Source organism: Rhinopithecus bieti, unplaced genomic scaffold (genome assembly GCF_001698545.2).
Source record: "Rhinopithecus bieti isolate Rb0 unplaced genomic scaffold, ASM169854v2 scaffold_24263, whole genome shotgun sequence".
Taxonomy (NCBI): Eukaryota; Metazoa; Chordata; class Mammalia; order Primates; family Cercopithecidae; genus Rhinopithecus; species Rhinopithecus bieti.
Window position 1 is genome coordinate 1,711,375 of NW_016811410.1, and position 15,403 is coordinate 1,726,777.

Consider the following 15,403-nt stretch of genomic DNA (forward strand, 5'->3'; position numbering starts at 1 on the left):
AAAAAAAAAAAAAAAAAAAAAAGACAAACTCAGAAAAGAGAAATTGCACTCAGCTATCCATGTTTATTTCACATCTCCTGCTTCCATCCAGGAGTCCACAGCACCACAGGGGCAGGAGACACAAGATGTGCCCAGCACCGTCCAGCAATGCCAAGTTGTGCACATGGTCTTGGAACAGGGGTGTGCAGCCAAGTTGGTACGTGAGGGCCATTGACTGGGAGTTCCCGAAATTAGTTTCCACATAAAACACAATGTTTACGAAAGGGTGAGTATAAGAATGTGTGAATCTGAAGCTTACGTTTATGTTATTAAAACTCAACAGCAACCATTATTCAGAACACAGACCACAAAAGATGTATGGCCGACACTGGAATTGCTGGTGCATGGTAAGAATGAAAAGCAGATCAGCTTTTATACAGATTTATGATCCCTTTTAAATTCTTCCCATACAGTGCCAGCCCCAGAGTGGGTGTTTCCATGCTGCAAACCAGGGCGCTGCCCAGCAGCCCGGTTCTGGCCCAGGAAGGGAACAGCACAGACACAGACATAAGCGCATAACTGGTTTTGTGAGGCGGCCTAGAACACGAGAAGGCGCTGCCACACAGAGAATCAGGACTGGGCTGAGGCAGCACTGCAACGCCTCACTCCCCTTCATCAGGTCCCTCAACAGAAGTTTCCAGGCAGGAAGACAGGAGTGTCTGTGAAAGTAAATGGACTAAGCAAGTGTTACTGGGAATGCTTTTAGATGGTCTTGGGGTATGTAATCTAAGGGTATTTTGCAATATTTGAAATATATCAAGAGGAATAAAGAATACAGTAACTATCCATGTACCTGCAAGTCACTGCTAAGACAGTGAGCACCCCCACACACCCCAAGTCACTGTTAAGACAGGGACTCCCCCACGCACACTCACAAGTCACTGCTAAGACAGTGAGCACCCCCACACACCCCAAGTCACTGTTAAGACAGGGACTCCCCCATGCACACTCACAAGTCACTGCTAAGACAGGGACCACCCACCGCACACCTGCAAGTCACTGTTAAGACAGTGAACCCCCCCCACCCCCCCCAAGTCACTAAGACAGTGAACCCCCCGCACACCTGCAAGTCACTGCTAAGACAGTGAACCCTCCCGCACACCCGCAAGTCACTAAGACAGTGAACCCCCCCACACACCCACAAGTCACTAAGACAGTGAACCCTGCGCACACCCACAAGTCACTAAGACAGGGAACCCTGCGCACACCCGCAAGTCACTAAGAGAGTGAACCTTCCCGCACACCCGCAAGTCACTAAGACAGGGACCCCCCTGCACACCCACAAGTCACTAAGACAGTGAACCCCTCCACACCTGCAAGTCACTGCTAAGACAGTGAACCCCTCACACCCGCAAGTCACTAAGACAGTGAACCCCCCACACCTGCAGGTCACTGCTAAGACAGGGACCCCCCCGCACACCCGCGAGTCACTAAGACAGTGAACCCTCCTACGCTCCCGCAAGTCACTGCTAAGACAGTGAACCCCCCAACACCTGCAAGTCACTGCTAAGACAGTGAACCCCCCACACCCGCAAGTCACTAAGACAGTAAACCCCCCACATGCCCGCAAGTCACTGCTAAGACAGTGAACCCAACACCTGCAAGTCACTGCTAAGACAGTGAAACCCCCACACTCCCGCAAGTCACTAAGACAGTGAACCCCACACACTCCCGCAAGTCACTGCTAAGACAGTGAACCCTCCACACTCCCGCAAGTCACTAAAACAGTGAACCCCCCACACTCCCGCAAGTCACTAAGACAGTGAACCCCCCACACTGTGTTGTCACTCTGGAAAGAAAGATGATCTTCTATCCCGTTCCCAGCTGGGGTCCTCACTTGCTAGAGTACATATGTGTCATCCCCACACACACTTATATTTTGAATAGTTACAGATTTTTTTTTTTTTTTTTTTTGAGACAAGGTCTCGCTTTGTTGCCCAGGCTGGAGTGCAGTGGCACGATCTCAGCTCACTGCAACCTCCGCCTCCAAGGTTTAAGCCATTCTCTTGCCTCAGCCCCGAGTAGTGGGATTACAGGCGTGCACCACCATGCCCAGCTAATTTTTGCATTTCTAGTAGAGATGGGGTTTCACCATGTTGGTCAGGCTGGTCTCAAACCCTTGACCTCATGATCTACCTTCCTCGGCCTCCAAAAGTGCTGGGATTACAGGCGTGAGCCACTCACTGCGCCCGGCCAATAGTTAAAACAAAACTGTCTTGTATGTCTTAAACACGTTGTAGTCATTGTGCTGTACACGTTCCTCCTGAAATTTGTGAGATCCACCTATGTGATCCATGTAGTTCTAATAACTGATTCTCACTGCTTTTCAGTACATGTTATGATAGAGAACAACTTACCTGTCCATTCCCCTAATTCTGCACCTGTGGGCTGTCTCCAGGTGTTTGCTATTTCAGGTATCTGAGCATGTTTTCTTGTCTGTACATGCAAGAAGCTCCCAATCGGACTGAATGTCACCAAGGAGGCCCACAACAAGGGCACTGGGTGAGACCACCAGTCTCCACCCTCTCCCCTACACCATCATCGTTCTGACGGGCGTGAAAGGACGTCCCTCTGGCTTTACTTGCTGATCGCTAAAAAGGATGAACATTTCTATTTATTTTTCCATTTCTCCGAAACCCCATTCATGGTGTTTGCTCCTTTCTGAATTGTTTGCCACCTTCTTGTTGACTCCTAATTCTGCACCTCTTCTGGACACTTAATCTCTGTTCGTTATGCTTTTGGGGATTTTCACTTTTAATTTCAATATAAAGAAGTTTAAAATTTAATGTAGTTGAATTTCTTAATGTTTTCCTTGGGCTTTTGGGGCCTTGTTAAAGCCCTTCTGTCTCCAGAGCTCACGAAGATGGCTCACTCAGGCTTACACACACTCGGAGCTTATATACTGTGTGGGGCTGGTGAGGGCTCTAATTTTTCTCCCCCCAACACAGTTAACTAAGGTCGTCCAGCTGGCAGAGCTGCTGAGTCCGCACTGCCCTTCCCTGCCAGCTGCGTTCCCCTATCTGTCTCAGCCCCTTTCTGCAGGGCCATGCTCCCTTTACAGCTCACTCTACTGAGTTTCCTGTTGTGATACATTGTTTCCCATTTGAAAATAATTTTATCACAAGCAGATTCTTGAACAAGTCATCTATTTCAAGGCTTGCCTCTAAGCTGGCGGTGGAGAGTCACGAGTCACACTTGCTGGATCTGTCACACGGCTTCTGGCTCCCACTGTGGCCATGGCAAAGCCGAGTCTCACTCTCGGTGTCTGCTTTCGGAGGTAATTTGTGTTTTTTCCTTGGGTGCATTTAAGATATTCTCTTTGTGTTTGGTGTCCTGCAATTTCATGATGACATGGATGAGCATTTCTGTGCCTCCTGATTCTGTGTATTCAGGCTTTCATAAATTAGCAAAAATTGCTGGCCACTGTCACTTTAAGCCTCACACCCCACACTTCTCCGTTTAAACGTGTGCTGTGCCTCATCCCGGCCTCCACAGTTCCTAGTGTCTCATGTTTTCTGTTTGGCTCTTTGGCCCCCATTTCTTCTGGTTTTCCTTTCCATCCACTAATAGAAGATCTGTTTAGCCAAAATGGACCTGCCGCTAAACCTACAGTTTCATCTATCACACTTGTCATTTCTAGATGCTCTGATTCCTTTCCAGTCTCCAGGTCATGTTTAGCAGTCATGTGGTTCCTGGTTCAGGCTGTTTCCTTCCTCTAGTCTGTGAATATCTCAAGCATTCTTAGTTTATCTTCTTTAACTTAGGATCTCAACAGCTGCCTTCTTGGAGGTTCAGTTCTGCCGTGGTTCTGCTGACTTGCTCATGGTGGCGTTTCCTGTATGTGCTTGGTAATTTTCACCCGTGAGCTCATGTTTAGATGATTTTAATGTGAGGAAATCCAGAGAGATCTGGGTGTGTTGGCAGCAGCCACCCAGCACGTGTGTTCTCATGGAGTCTGCCAACAACGCCATTCTCTCCACCTGGGCCACTTCTCAGGGCTGTGCTTCCAGCAAGCGGCCTTGAGGAATGAGATCATGTCTCTTCTGGTCAAAGTGCAGGTGTGTTTACTGCCCACTGTGAGAGCAGTGGGGTTCTCCAAGCTCAGTGTGCATCAGCCACGGCCTCATGTGTCCAGCCATGGGGAACCCAGACCAACAAGAGGCTCATGCTGCCTGCGGTGCCACGAGGACCCGGGAACCTCATGTCTTCAGTCAACATCCGTGAGATGCTACAGGCTGACAGGTCAGTCTGCAAACAGAGTAGAAGCCAAGCTGGAACCATGCCGGTCCGTCCCGATGCCCGCCCACAGCCCTCACAGTAGAAGCCAGAGCTGAAACCACGCCGGTCCATCCCGATGCCCGCCCACAGCCCCTCGCATACAGGAAGCCAGAGCTAGGGAAGCGCACGCCGGTCGTCCGAAATAGAGCACGCGCAACACAGCCCAGCACAGGATAGAAGCAGAGCTTTGGAACCTACGCCCGAATTAGGCGATTGCTCGTCCCGATTGGAGTAGAAGCCAGAGCTGGAACCACGCCGGTCCGTCCCGATGCCCGCACACAGCCCTCGCAGTAGAAGCCAGAGCTGGAACCACGCCGGTCTGTCCCGATGCCCGCACACAGCCCTGGTGGAGGCAGGAGCTCCACGGCGTGAGACATGACAGATCATAACGCAGCCGAACGAACCCACACTGCAAACCCTGTGCAGGGAGGCTATGCTTCCACGTCTCAAGGGAGTGCTGGCCACCCCCATGCAAGGCCTCAGACAGATAAACTGCACTTTGGACTCCACCTGCCAGTGGAGGGAGACATCATCTTCCAGAGTCCCTGTTCCAACTCCACACCTCGTGTGGGCCAAGGCTTCAGCTCTTGAAAATACCACGCTCACACAGGAAGAGCCACCGTGAGCAAGTCACTGCGTGTGGGACAAGGCTTCAGCTCTGCACCACAACCTGCTGTTCACGGGCGCAGTGGTTCCCGCTATGGGCTGATGGCCCTGAGGCCACCCAGCGCTGCAAGGCTGCTCTCAGAATAGATGCCTTCAGAGGCTGCTGTTCTGGTCTCAGCTGCCTCTTAGTTTCTGGCTGTTGTGAGATTTCCCTTGCTTATCTGTGGGCTCAACTACACACCTGAAGAGACACCTGCTGTATCATATCCAGCATTTCTAGGTGTTTATGCCAGAGGGTTTCGCAGAATATCCAGTCAATCACCTATTGCCAATAGCAGACTCTTCTGTACTTTTAAATTCTGAACAAAAATTCTGTATTAAAATGGTGCAGGCCAGGCGCGGTGGCTCAAGCCTGTAATCCCAGCACTTTGGGAGGCCGAGACGGGGGGATCATGAGGTCAGGAGATCGAGACCATCCTGGCTAACATGGTGAAACCCCGTCTCTACTAAAAAAAAATACAAAAAACTAGCCGGGCGAGGTGGCGGGCGCCTGTAGTCCCAGCTACTCCGGAGGCTGAGCCAGGAGAATGGCGGGAACCCGGGAGGCGGAGCTTGCAGTGAGCTGAGATCCGGCCACTGCACTCCAGCCTGGGCGACAGAGCGAGACTCCGTCTCAAAAGAAAAAAAAAAAAAAGGTGCAAGATAATCTTCCATCATCTGAAACGTAACTTTTTGCATAATAATAAAACATAACTGTCAACCACACTAATCATAATATCTTTAAAGAATGTATACAAAATAAATTATCAAGGTCCTAGAACCAGCACACGACAAATTACATCGGCGTTTCACACCAGCCACGACCACGCTGCGTCTGGGTACAACAGGCAGTGGCTCCGGGGTGTTTTCATCCACTTCTCTCCAGAAGGAAGGGCGGACTGCAACGCGGCTGTCCCAGTGAGGTGACTCCCTTCCCCACTTCCTTCCTTTTCACTCATCTTTGGCATAATAAAAAGTAATAAAACTAACATTCACTAATCATTTAAAACACAGCTGGCCTGTACCTAGTGCTATACTTCTTGTCTAAGTACAGATGGAATGACAAGCTAGGTGAGAAACGTGCTCAGAGATCCTATTTTCTCTACCTTGATACTATCATCCATCAATCAAAAGGTCTGGAAAACACCACCTATGAGTGTCCTCCTCTGACGCTCCAGGACAGCTCGCCTCCCTCACTGACCTTGCACTCTGGGAAACCAGCAAGCTTGGGGCAACGGCTCATCTCCACGCAGGCCTTACCTATCCGAACCGTTCCAGCAACACTCAAACTTGTCAAAGATGCAGTCGTTCTCATAGAGAGAGCAGAGCTTGCTGCGCAGGTACTCGTGGACTTGGTGGGTCTCCACCGGCCTGCTCTCCATGTTGAGGTCCCACACCTTCACCGACAGGTAGTCTCTGGTCATCATGTACCGCCCACTATGACTGAATTTTACATCAGATATGGATGAAATTATTTCTGAGAAGAAGGACCTACTGCTGGGATCTTCAGGCTCTTCAAAAACTGAAAAACAAAATAAAACGTTTTCAGCTTCTGTTTAAAAATCAGAGAACAAATCATTTTCAAGTTCAAGTAGGACGTGGCCCCTTCACAGAGACTCTGGAAGGGCTTGGCCTCAACAGCACTAGGTCTTCTGATCTTTCTGATTCTCTACGTTTTCTGATCTTCTGTGACTTCCGGGGGCAAGAGCTTCGGATACGACATTCTAGCACCAGCTATGGACAAGGGACGGGCATCAGGGATGGGCATTAGAAGTGGAGACACCCAAGTCTCATCCGGACCCTGAATCAGAACCTCTAGGAAAGGTCCTGGGCACTGTAATCTGTGGGAGCTCCTCGGGGCATCCTGATGTGGGCCCAGGTTCAGCACCACCGCATTCCTGTAGGAGTGTCTTTGCATCCTCATGGCACCAGGCCCGAGCATGTGAAATCCTATCGCATACACATCACAGGAAGACATAAACAGCATTACATGGTCACGCAGACACAGCGGTCTGCGTCTCTGAGAAACCGCCTGCTTTTCGGAGGGTTGACAGCTTGTGGGTCTGCAGGCGTGACCACCCTGACCGGCAACACTGTGGTCCCGATTTTAACCACCAAGATGGTCCCGCCGGTCAAAGCCAGCCAGCAAAGATTTGTCTCCAATACTGAATACTCAAGTTCTACTGTGACAAAACTGGATTCCTATTTTCAGAAAGATCTGGGTGCTTCCTCAGCAGACCTTGCTTTCTCTGCAGTAACTTGACAGAGTTCCCTCCACCTGCACCTGTGGCAAAGAGAGGCGCCCATGGCCCCACTGGGCCACTGACCGCCCTAGCATAAGGTCATACCTTAAGGTTTTGTAAACTTCAGGCCAGGAGAGATGTTTTTTTTTTTTTTTTTTTTGAGAGACAAGGTCTTGCTATGCTGCCCAGGCTGGTCTCAAACTCTTGGGCTCAAGTGATGCTCCCCACTCAGCCTCCAGGGGAGCTGGGACCACAGGCGCGCACCACTGCACCTGGCTTGTGCTTCCTTGCCCTTAAGCTGCTTTAGGTTTTTTCTCTTTTTTCTTGAGGCAGGAGCCTGTGTGTGTGTTGGCTTACTATCCGAAGTTAACTTGAAGCCAGCTGTGCCGACACCAAGCATTTACTCAAATAAGTCACTCTGATGACAAACAGAACTGGAATCTGAAATTATTTACTCAAGAATGCTATGCTTAAGATACAGGCCAAATGCTATGACACACTGATCTTCATCGCAGGAATTCTAGGAGAAATACGGAATTCTTAAAAACACACCTCAGCCTCAGGAAAGAGAACAGGCAAAAAGGCTGCTGAGCAAGGTCGGTGGGCACATTCCACCGAGGCGCTGGGGGCGCCGCTGCACACGAGCAGTGACTCAGTCTGGTGGGACTGACTGGCGGCTTCCCCGTTAGAGGAAGTCAGTGGACACACGTCTACCTGTTGGCACTGGAAGAAGGATCAGCAATGTTTCAGGACACTGGGACACGCTGACTACAGTGCTCTATCAAGTCGAGCCCATTCTTTACGGCTAAAAATAAAAACAAAATCAGAACCCCCCGCACCTAGAAGGAACTTGAAAGCTCAGTGGATTAAAATGCTAGACTTTCAGCTCAGGGAAGTGGCTTCCAATCCAGCCAAGCTCAACACAAACAGAGCTCGTTCCAACAGCTGGGAACAGCCTCCTGTGTGCTGGCGGCTTCAGCCCGGGTCTCACGCACAGAGGCAGAGGCAACAGCTGGCTCTTGGTGGGACCCAGTGCTGGCAGCCTCTGAGGAGACACCTGGGCTCTGGGCATAAACGACCCCGCTTCTTGGTGGCACCACAAGCGCTCACCCTACAGCCGCAAGCCTGTGGGAAGCACGACCTTGAGTTCCACTTACTAGCAGCAGCTTCTGACACAGCCGCGCTTGGACGGCCCCAGCAAAGGAGGGCTCCCCAGGTGCGCAAAGGTACTTGGGGAACAGGAAGAACCCTCTAAGTCTTTGGAGACAAGTCAATGTCTGAAGAACAAGTGGCTCTAAATGAGATGCTTTAAAAGCCGCCAGGCACGGCTGGGCATGGTGGCTCACGCCTGTAATCCCAGCACTCTGGGAGGCCGAGATGGGGGAATCACCTGAGGTTAGACCAGTCTGGTCCATATGGTGAAACCCTGACTGTACTAAAAATACAAAGATTAGCTGAGCATGGTGGCACATGCCTGTAGTCCCAGCTACTCGGGAGGCTGAGGCAGGAGAATCACTTGAACCCGGGAGGCGGAGCTCGCAGTGAGCCAAGATTGCGCCACCGCACTGCAGCCTGGGCGACGGAGCGAGAGTCCGTCTCAAAAACAAGACGCAGGCACTTACACTTGGAGTGTCTGTCGCACAGGGCCGAGGAGCGCATGTCGCACAGTCGGATGGTCCCTTTGCTGCTGCTATAGACGAACACGTTGCACTGGTGTGGGTGGAACTCGGCTGCGGTGATGACTTCGGTCAGCTCCTCCATGTTAGCAGGCTTGATGTCCACGATGTCTGGAAGGGTGTGGTTAAGGCACGGTGCTCGGCTCAGCTGGTTTTAGTTAGTTACATTCGGTCACGTGAAGATAGGATGCCAAACAATCCACAGAGTGAGATTTAGGGGATTAGCTATTAAGAAGGCCGATTACACATCCCGAATTCCAAAGGAGCGCCTGGTAAGAGGATTGGGATGAGCACACTCAGACGGCAGCAACGCCCCGGCCCAGGGGCAGACCCTGACACGCGAATACCGCTTTCATCTTGCTGCTATTATTGTTATACAGAAAGCCCTTAATAGCAAGATAGTACATACTTAATCATATAAATAGGAAGAGCAAGCTAGCACCATCTGTGCAAAATCCCACACTCCCATACAAAACTACACATGCAAGAAAACTGCCCTATTCCAAAAGATGTTGCTCTTCCTGACATGAAGAGTTCATTCCGTGTAGTTAGAGCAGATCCAACACGGCAGGCTGCCCTATACAGAAATCCTTCGACTGAAAAAAACAAGGAAGGGCAGAATTCAGCTGTGGGTCAACTCAGACCAGCAGGCCCCATTTCACCCTGTAAGCTGAAACAACTAAGAAAACCAACATACGACATGGAACCCCAGCTCAAGCCGCTGGACAGCAGAGGGAGGATGGCAGGGACCCTGGAGAGGCTGCAGATGAAGCAAGCCCCCTGCTCCTGGCTGCTGGCTGGAAAGGGGCCCATATGAGGAGGGCTGGGGCCGCCCAGACCGTGCACAGCCACAGAAGAATGCAAGTTCTAACTGGAAGCTGCTGCTCGGATGGATGATGAAACACCACTCTAACCTAAGCCAGTATTTTCTACCATCCGTTAGCAAATTTAGAAAAAAAAAAAAAAACACACACATAAAGTTGGTTTTTCAAATGCAGCCTATTTAAAACTGTCTCTGACTAAAACAGGCAAGCAGTGGACTTCAGGTAATTCCCATTACACATAACTTTTTCCCAAAGGTAGAAAGAAATTTGTATCTTTAGGGACAAACATTTCAAATCACAGAGAACTTACTTATATCACAGGCTACTGTGCAGCGACGGTATTTACAAGACCAGACTCTGAGATACAGGTGTATAAAGGAACAAGAGAAATCACTATCTAAAGAGCACCTCAGGAAAACGCCAGTGTCCCTCTGAGGAAGGATACTAAAGCTTCTATCTGTGATTTCTAAGTGCCACAAATTAATTCTCAGGTCATCTGCAGAAAGATACGTTTCATGATCACTATTTACTGAAATGGAATTTATATGATATGTGTGAGCATTTGCAAAAATTCGCCGTGGACTCGCTTCTACCATAAGATCCATGGGCTTCAATATTGGGACCTAAAAATGGAAGGAAATAGGAATTCAAAACAAAGATCACAGCAGCATATAATTAGAACACTTACAGTAGATAACGAAAGAGGACAAGTTTATATTCACGGCTAATAATTCTGTTCAGGCAATACCCCCAAATAACCAATTAGCAGAGTTATGAAAACACGCTACAAAATGGAATACTGTCTACTCCAAGTCTTCCCTCTTGCTTCCATTACCGAGGTCGACATACTCCTGCTGAAGAAAGGAAGATCAGCTGGCACGGTAACAAGCTGCCCAGGCACCGAGGCCTGCGGCTCCCTCTCCCATGCGTCCTCTGGTGGCCACACTGAGACACTGGACAGCAAAGTCTTCCTGGTGGCTCAGCTGGGCCCCTCCCTTTGTCCTCTCCTTGCTGCTACATGCACAAACCTCCTCTCACTGCACCAGGACTATGCTTCTTGGTGCAAACCCCACAAGCCTCCACCGTCTCCAGGGACTGGCAGGGTGCACAGGAGGGTGCTGGGGAGCTGAGGATATTCCATTTCTTGATCTGGGGCTGACTACATGGGCATGTCCAGTCTACAAACATTCATGGAGCTGGTCACTTATAGGGCAGACGTATTATTTGGAGGTATGTATTATTCATTACACTTCATCTGAGGTTAAAACAAAAAGTAAAAGGTACCTCCTGCACCCATCTCTGTCGAGTGCTGTGGTCAGGGAGGCTTCTAGGAAAGCCCAATTCACACTGCAATGGAAAGGGCAGAGAGGAGAAGGGTGCTGGCCGGAGGCCGCCTGAGGTCAGAGGTGAGAGCTCAGGTGTGAGGAACAGCATCACACACGAAAAAAGGACAAAGATCTGCATCTCCCTCACACCCAGCTGGAAGAAAACATCAGCTTTAAAATCACAACAAAAAATTAATGAGAGTATTTTTTGTTATTCTTGTAATTAGAAACCAAAAGGGAGAGCCTTGAAAGCTTAGGGAAAAAAAATCTCTCAACTGAGTCTTGTCTGGCCAAATTCTGTAAAAAACGAACGTGGAAAAGTGTGTGTAGTGAGACTTCCCTATTTTAACCCAGTTAGTGCTGACCACAGCCTTGGATTCTCTAGATCAAGAAGAGTCAGTTCAACAAAGTTCAGGCTTAAAAAACACACACCTGCCACAATCCTCTAACAAATCTCCCATTAATCAAAACACGTGATAGCTGCAATACTTACAAAGATTCCTTCTTTTATTTAAAAAAATTTTAATTTACATATAAAATAATTTGTTTTCATTTTTAGAGATGGGGTCTGGCTATGTTGCCCAGGCTGGTCTTGAACTCCTGGGCTCAAGTGATCCTCCCATCTCAGTCTCCCAAAGTGCTGGGATTACAGGTATGAGCCACCGTGCCTGGCCAAGATTTCTTCTTTTAATTATATCCCTTTTCTGGCACTAAAATAATTTAAGAGCAACAATTTAAAAATAGCAACATTTCTGACTCTTACCCAGTTAGGCTCCGATACATAAATAGTCCATTCTGAACTGTTAGAGAGGTACAATCTCAAATACTGACCTAAGTCATTGTACAGAATTACCTGTCTGTGGTCTCTTCCCCATGCACTGACTAATGAAATAACTACACTTCTCACACGCCTTCCGTAGGGCCACCAATTATACCCGTTTTATTTAGGCTAAACCCACAAAAGCAGCCTTGAATAAAACCAAGACTGGGCCTAGAAAAGGCCTACTGTTTTCCCAAAATGAGCCTGGGAGCTCACGGGTTGTGGCAGGGTCTGATCGGGAGGAACAGGGGTTTCTGAGGGTGGGGTGTGCACAGGTGCCTGGGTGGGAGGTGGTGTTGGCTGCAGAAGAGATGGACGAGACTGGAGGGGGTCAAGTGCCCACCCCCGGGGGTCCCATCACACTTCTACTTTAGGGTCAGCAGTTTCATGATGAAGGAACTGCACAACTCGTGTTACTGTCACTAAAAGTGATTTACACTAATTCACGGATGCAAAGGCAGCGGCACTGTGTATCAGACACCACCACCATTTTGGATCGAAACATCTTGGCTCACATTAGGACCCTATAAACTACATTTTCAGCATATGCCACAGCCTTTCTCACTTTGATGAGCTCATAGGAAACAGGGTGATAACATCGATGTGAGAAGTCTGAGGACACTCCTCCTGGGAAATTGGGGAATGCACGACCCCAGGTGCACCCACCCCGCACGGCAAAGCTGGAGAAATGGCATCAGAACAGACCCAGCGTCACTCCCAGGGGCACGTGTGTTAGGCAAAGGCTTCTGCAGTATAGCGTCCTTCTCTGTAGCACTTCAAAGGCTAATGTGGAATGGGCTCACTCACTCGGTCTTCACTTGATAAACAATAGCGTAACAGGCTGAAATCTCATTAAAAACCAGCCACCCAACCCAACCAACTCAACCAGCCACACCCACCCCCCGCAACCAAATCACCCAACCAAATAACCAACCAACCAACCAACCAACCGTTTTCAAATCTAGTAATGGCACTCCCTTGGGACCAGGCACGGTTTCCTTCCAGGGGCCACACCTCTGCACAGGTGCTGGATTCTCACCAAGACACACCTGGGCTTGAGTCCAGTTTGCCGGCCACCCTTCACCATGTTCCATCTAATTTAAGACACATATCAGTCGTACGTAGCACCAGGCCAATTATAAGACATTGAGGTTTTAAGTTTTACCCGATTTCACAAATGTTAAAATGTGAAAAAATCTAGGCATTGGAATTGACGAAATATGGTCATTTCATACTGCATGAGGTGGGGGGGGGGGTGGGGGCGCCAACAATGGAGCAAATAACTTAACAATTAAAAAAGTAACGATGCTCATGGATGGACAGGTGAAGAGTTCTGAACTGTCAGCATCTGCCTAAGCCAACTCCAAAGAAATGCCATGAGAACATCCTGAATGCATCCTGATGGCCCACAGCTTATCTTTCGATCTGCAGCCTGTGCTGTTTCACCGGCGAAGTGTTCGGAATTCCATCTGAACTTCACCCTGCCAGGTGCTGTTCCGAACCTTCAGAGAGATGGGTGGCTGGTACGTCCACCAAGATTTCTGCTGTACAATTGGATGTGAGTTTTCCCCTTAGTATTGCAGTATTGTCTAAGGACCACATGTGACTTTTTGCCTTTGTGAAAATAGGAGAAAGACCTTGCTCTAAACACACACTCATGAGCGCAAATGACTTTCATGACTCAGGAGGCGGACCTCACAGTATTCCACCGAGCAGGACTCTCCAAACGGCAGACATAAACGTTTATTCTTAATGTCTGAATGGCAGTGGATAAAGAAAAGGCAATGTATACCCGTAGTGCAGTGATTCTAAATGGGTCTCGAAGTCTTCCATCTTCGTCCTTCAGGTTATAACCTTCTGCTCTTTTATCCCGTTCACTTATTTTCCATAATTTTATAGTTTTATCTGAAAATAAAAACCTCATTCTCCATATGAAAAGAAAAACTGTAACATGCATCACTACTGTTTGAGCATTATATTAGAAAGCGGTGTGGCCCTATGTCGGTTTATAAGCTATGGGGTCTTTGAACACGAGTATTTCCAATTGGAGGTGTTTTGCACAGTAAACAAAGATGTGGAGACGTGCAGAGTAACATCCTAATAACGTGCATGTGTGGTTTTTGTTGCATACTTTGAATTTTCAACCTATCACTTGCTACCTTAGATAAATTACCCTCCCCCCAAAATTTAAAGCAGGAATAACTTCTAAAATAAAAAGGAATCTACACACACAGAAAATTAAAAATAAAACACTAAATCAGCCACTTAGAAAACAATTCTTACCATTTGTAGAGAGTAGAAAATGAGCAGCATTCTGTTGTGGTAACCACCTAATTTTATTAATTTTTTCCTCAATTTCTAGACTTTTCAAATAGTCAAACTCTGGTTCATGACTTTGAAAAGTGCTGTAAACATTATATTCTCCCCTAGAATGAGGGCGGCTTTTGTTCTGCAAAGAAACATGAAAGCTGTTTTAATGAACAAAGCACAGTGCAGAGAAAATTTCTGTACTATAAATTTGAATATCAAATGACCATATATATTTTTTAAAGCTAAAAAATCCTGGCTTAAAAAAAATCTCTAACAGATGAAACTCAGAATCAATGTTTTGGGGAAAAAAAACAAAAAAGAAAGAACTTGATTTCCAACTCTTCCATTCCACTTCTAGGTATGCATCGGCAGCAGGGTCTGCCGAATGCAGCCTGCCGTTTTAAGGCAAGTGTTAGTGGAACAGTCAGGCCCACGTGTGCAGTGGAACAGTCAGGCCCACGTGTGCACATACTGTGTCTGGCTGCTTCTGCACCATCTGGGTAGAGGTGAGTGGTTGTGAAAAGGCCGCATGAGCTACAGAGGCAAAAATGTTTGCAATCTGGCCCTGGAGAGAAAGCGTCTGCAGAGTCTGCTCTACAGGAGAGCCGGCACGGGCCCGAGGAGCGTGACACAGCGATGTGGCGGCTCCAACACAGTGGTAGTGAACCAGATGCCACACGCATGCCAACCAGAGGAGAAGGGCACCAGTAAGCCACAGAGCCATGCAGGCTGAGATAAATGAGCCAGCACAGACAACGGCACAGTGCTGCCCAAGTGAAGCAGGCCGCACAGGCGCCCAGAGTGAGGCGCTGCTTACATATGTACAGAACAATTCTGTTACAGAAGTAGAGAAACATGCTTGGGAAGATATATACCATCTCTGAAATCATAAGCAACTCTGGGAAGGTAGAGAGAGGGAGAAGGAAAAAGACAGGGAGGAAAGTAGCAGGATGAAACGCGGAGGGGACAACAGGAGCATCTTCGGTATCCTGAGCACTCTCTTTCCTTTGATGAAGGGATAATCTCTGGGTAGTGGGTTTGCAGGTGCATCTATATTAACCTCTGAATCTTCTGCACACCCTAAATGAAATTTTCTATTAAGTATTAAATATTTCATAATTCAAAATCAAGGACGCCAGTATTTTCATTCTTGCTCTATAACCAGTATCTAATATCTTAGGTGTTTAACATTTTAGTACATGTGCTAAAGAAACAGAACTAAACGAACTTTGAGGTCTAGACA

The 15,403-nt window shown here is 48.2% G+C and overlaps 1 protein-coding gene across 11 annotated transcripts in view; it reads right to left on the reverse strand.

The window, feature by feature from the left end:
• The window catches only part of PPP2R2D (protein phosphatase 2 regulatory subunit Bdelta), a 55,593-nt gene that overhangs the window by 5,802 nt on the left and 34,388 nt on the right, over nucleotides 1-15,403 (reverse strand). For 3 of the 11 annotated variants that reach the window (XM_017893844.1, XM_017893843.1, XM_017893845.1), the window contains 4 exons: nucleotides 14,134-14,299; nucleotides 10,151-10,328; nucleotides 8,828-8,992; nucleotides 6,223-6,484 (listed from right to left, as the gene is read on the reverse strand). In XM_017893844.1, coding sequence (XP_017749333.1) covers nucleotides 6,223-6,484; nucleotides 8,828-8,992; nucleotides 10,151-10,328; nucleotides 14,134-14,163 — 635 coding nt within the window. In that variant the 5' untranslated portion in view covers nucleotides 14,164-14,299. Of the gene's footprint in view, nucleotides 1-6,222; nucleotides 6,485-8,827; nucleotides 8,993-10,150; nucleotides 10,329-12,516; nucleotides 12,769-12,800; nucleotides 13,586-13,642; nucleotides 13,756-14,133; nucleotides 14,300-15,403 lie in introns of those variants that run through there. The other 8 variants (XM_017893837.1, XM_017893846.1, XM_017893840.1 and 5 more) reach the window with 6 other exon arrangements.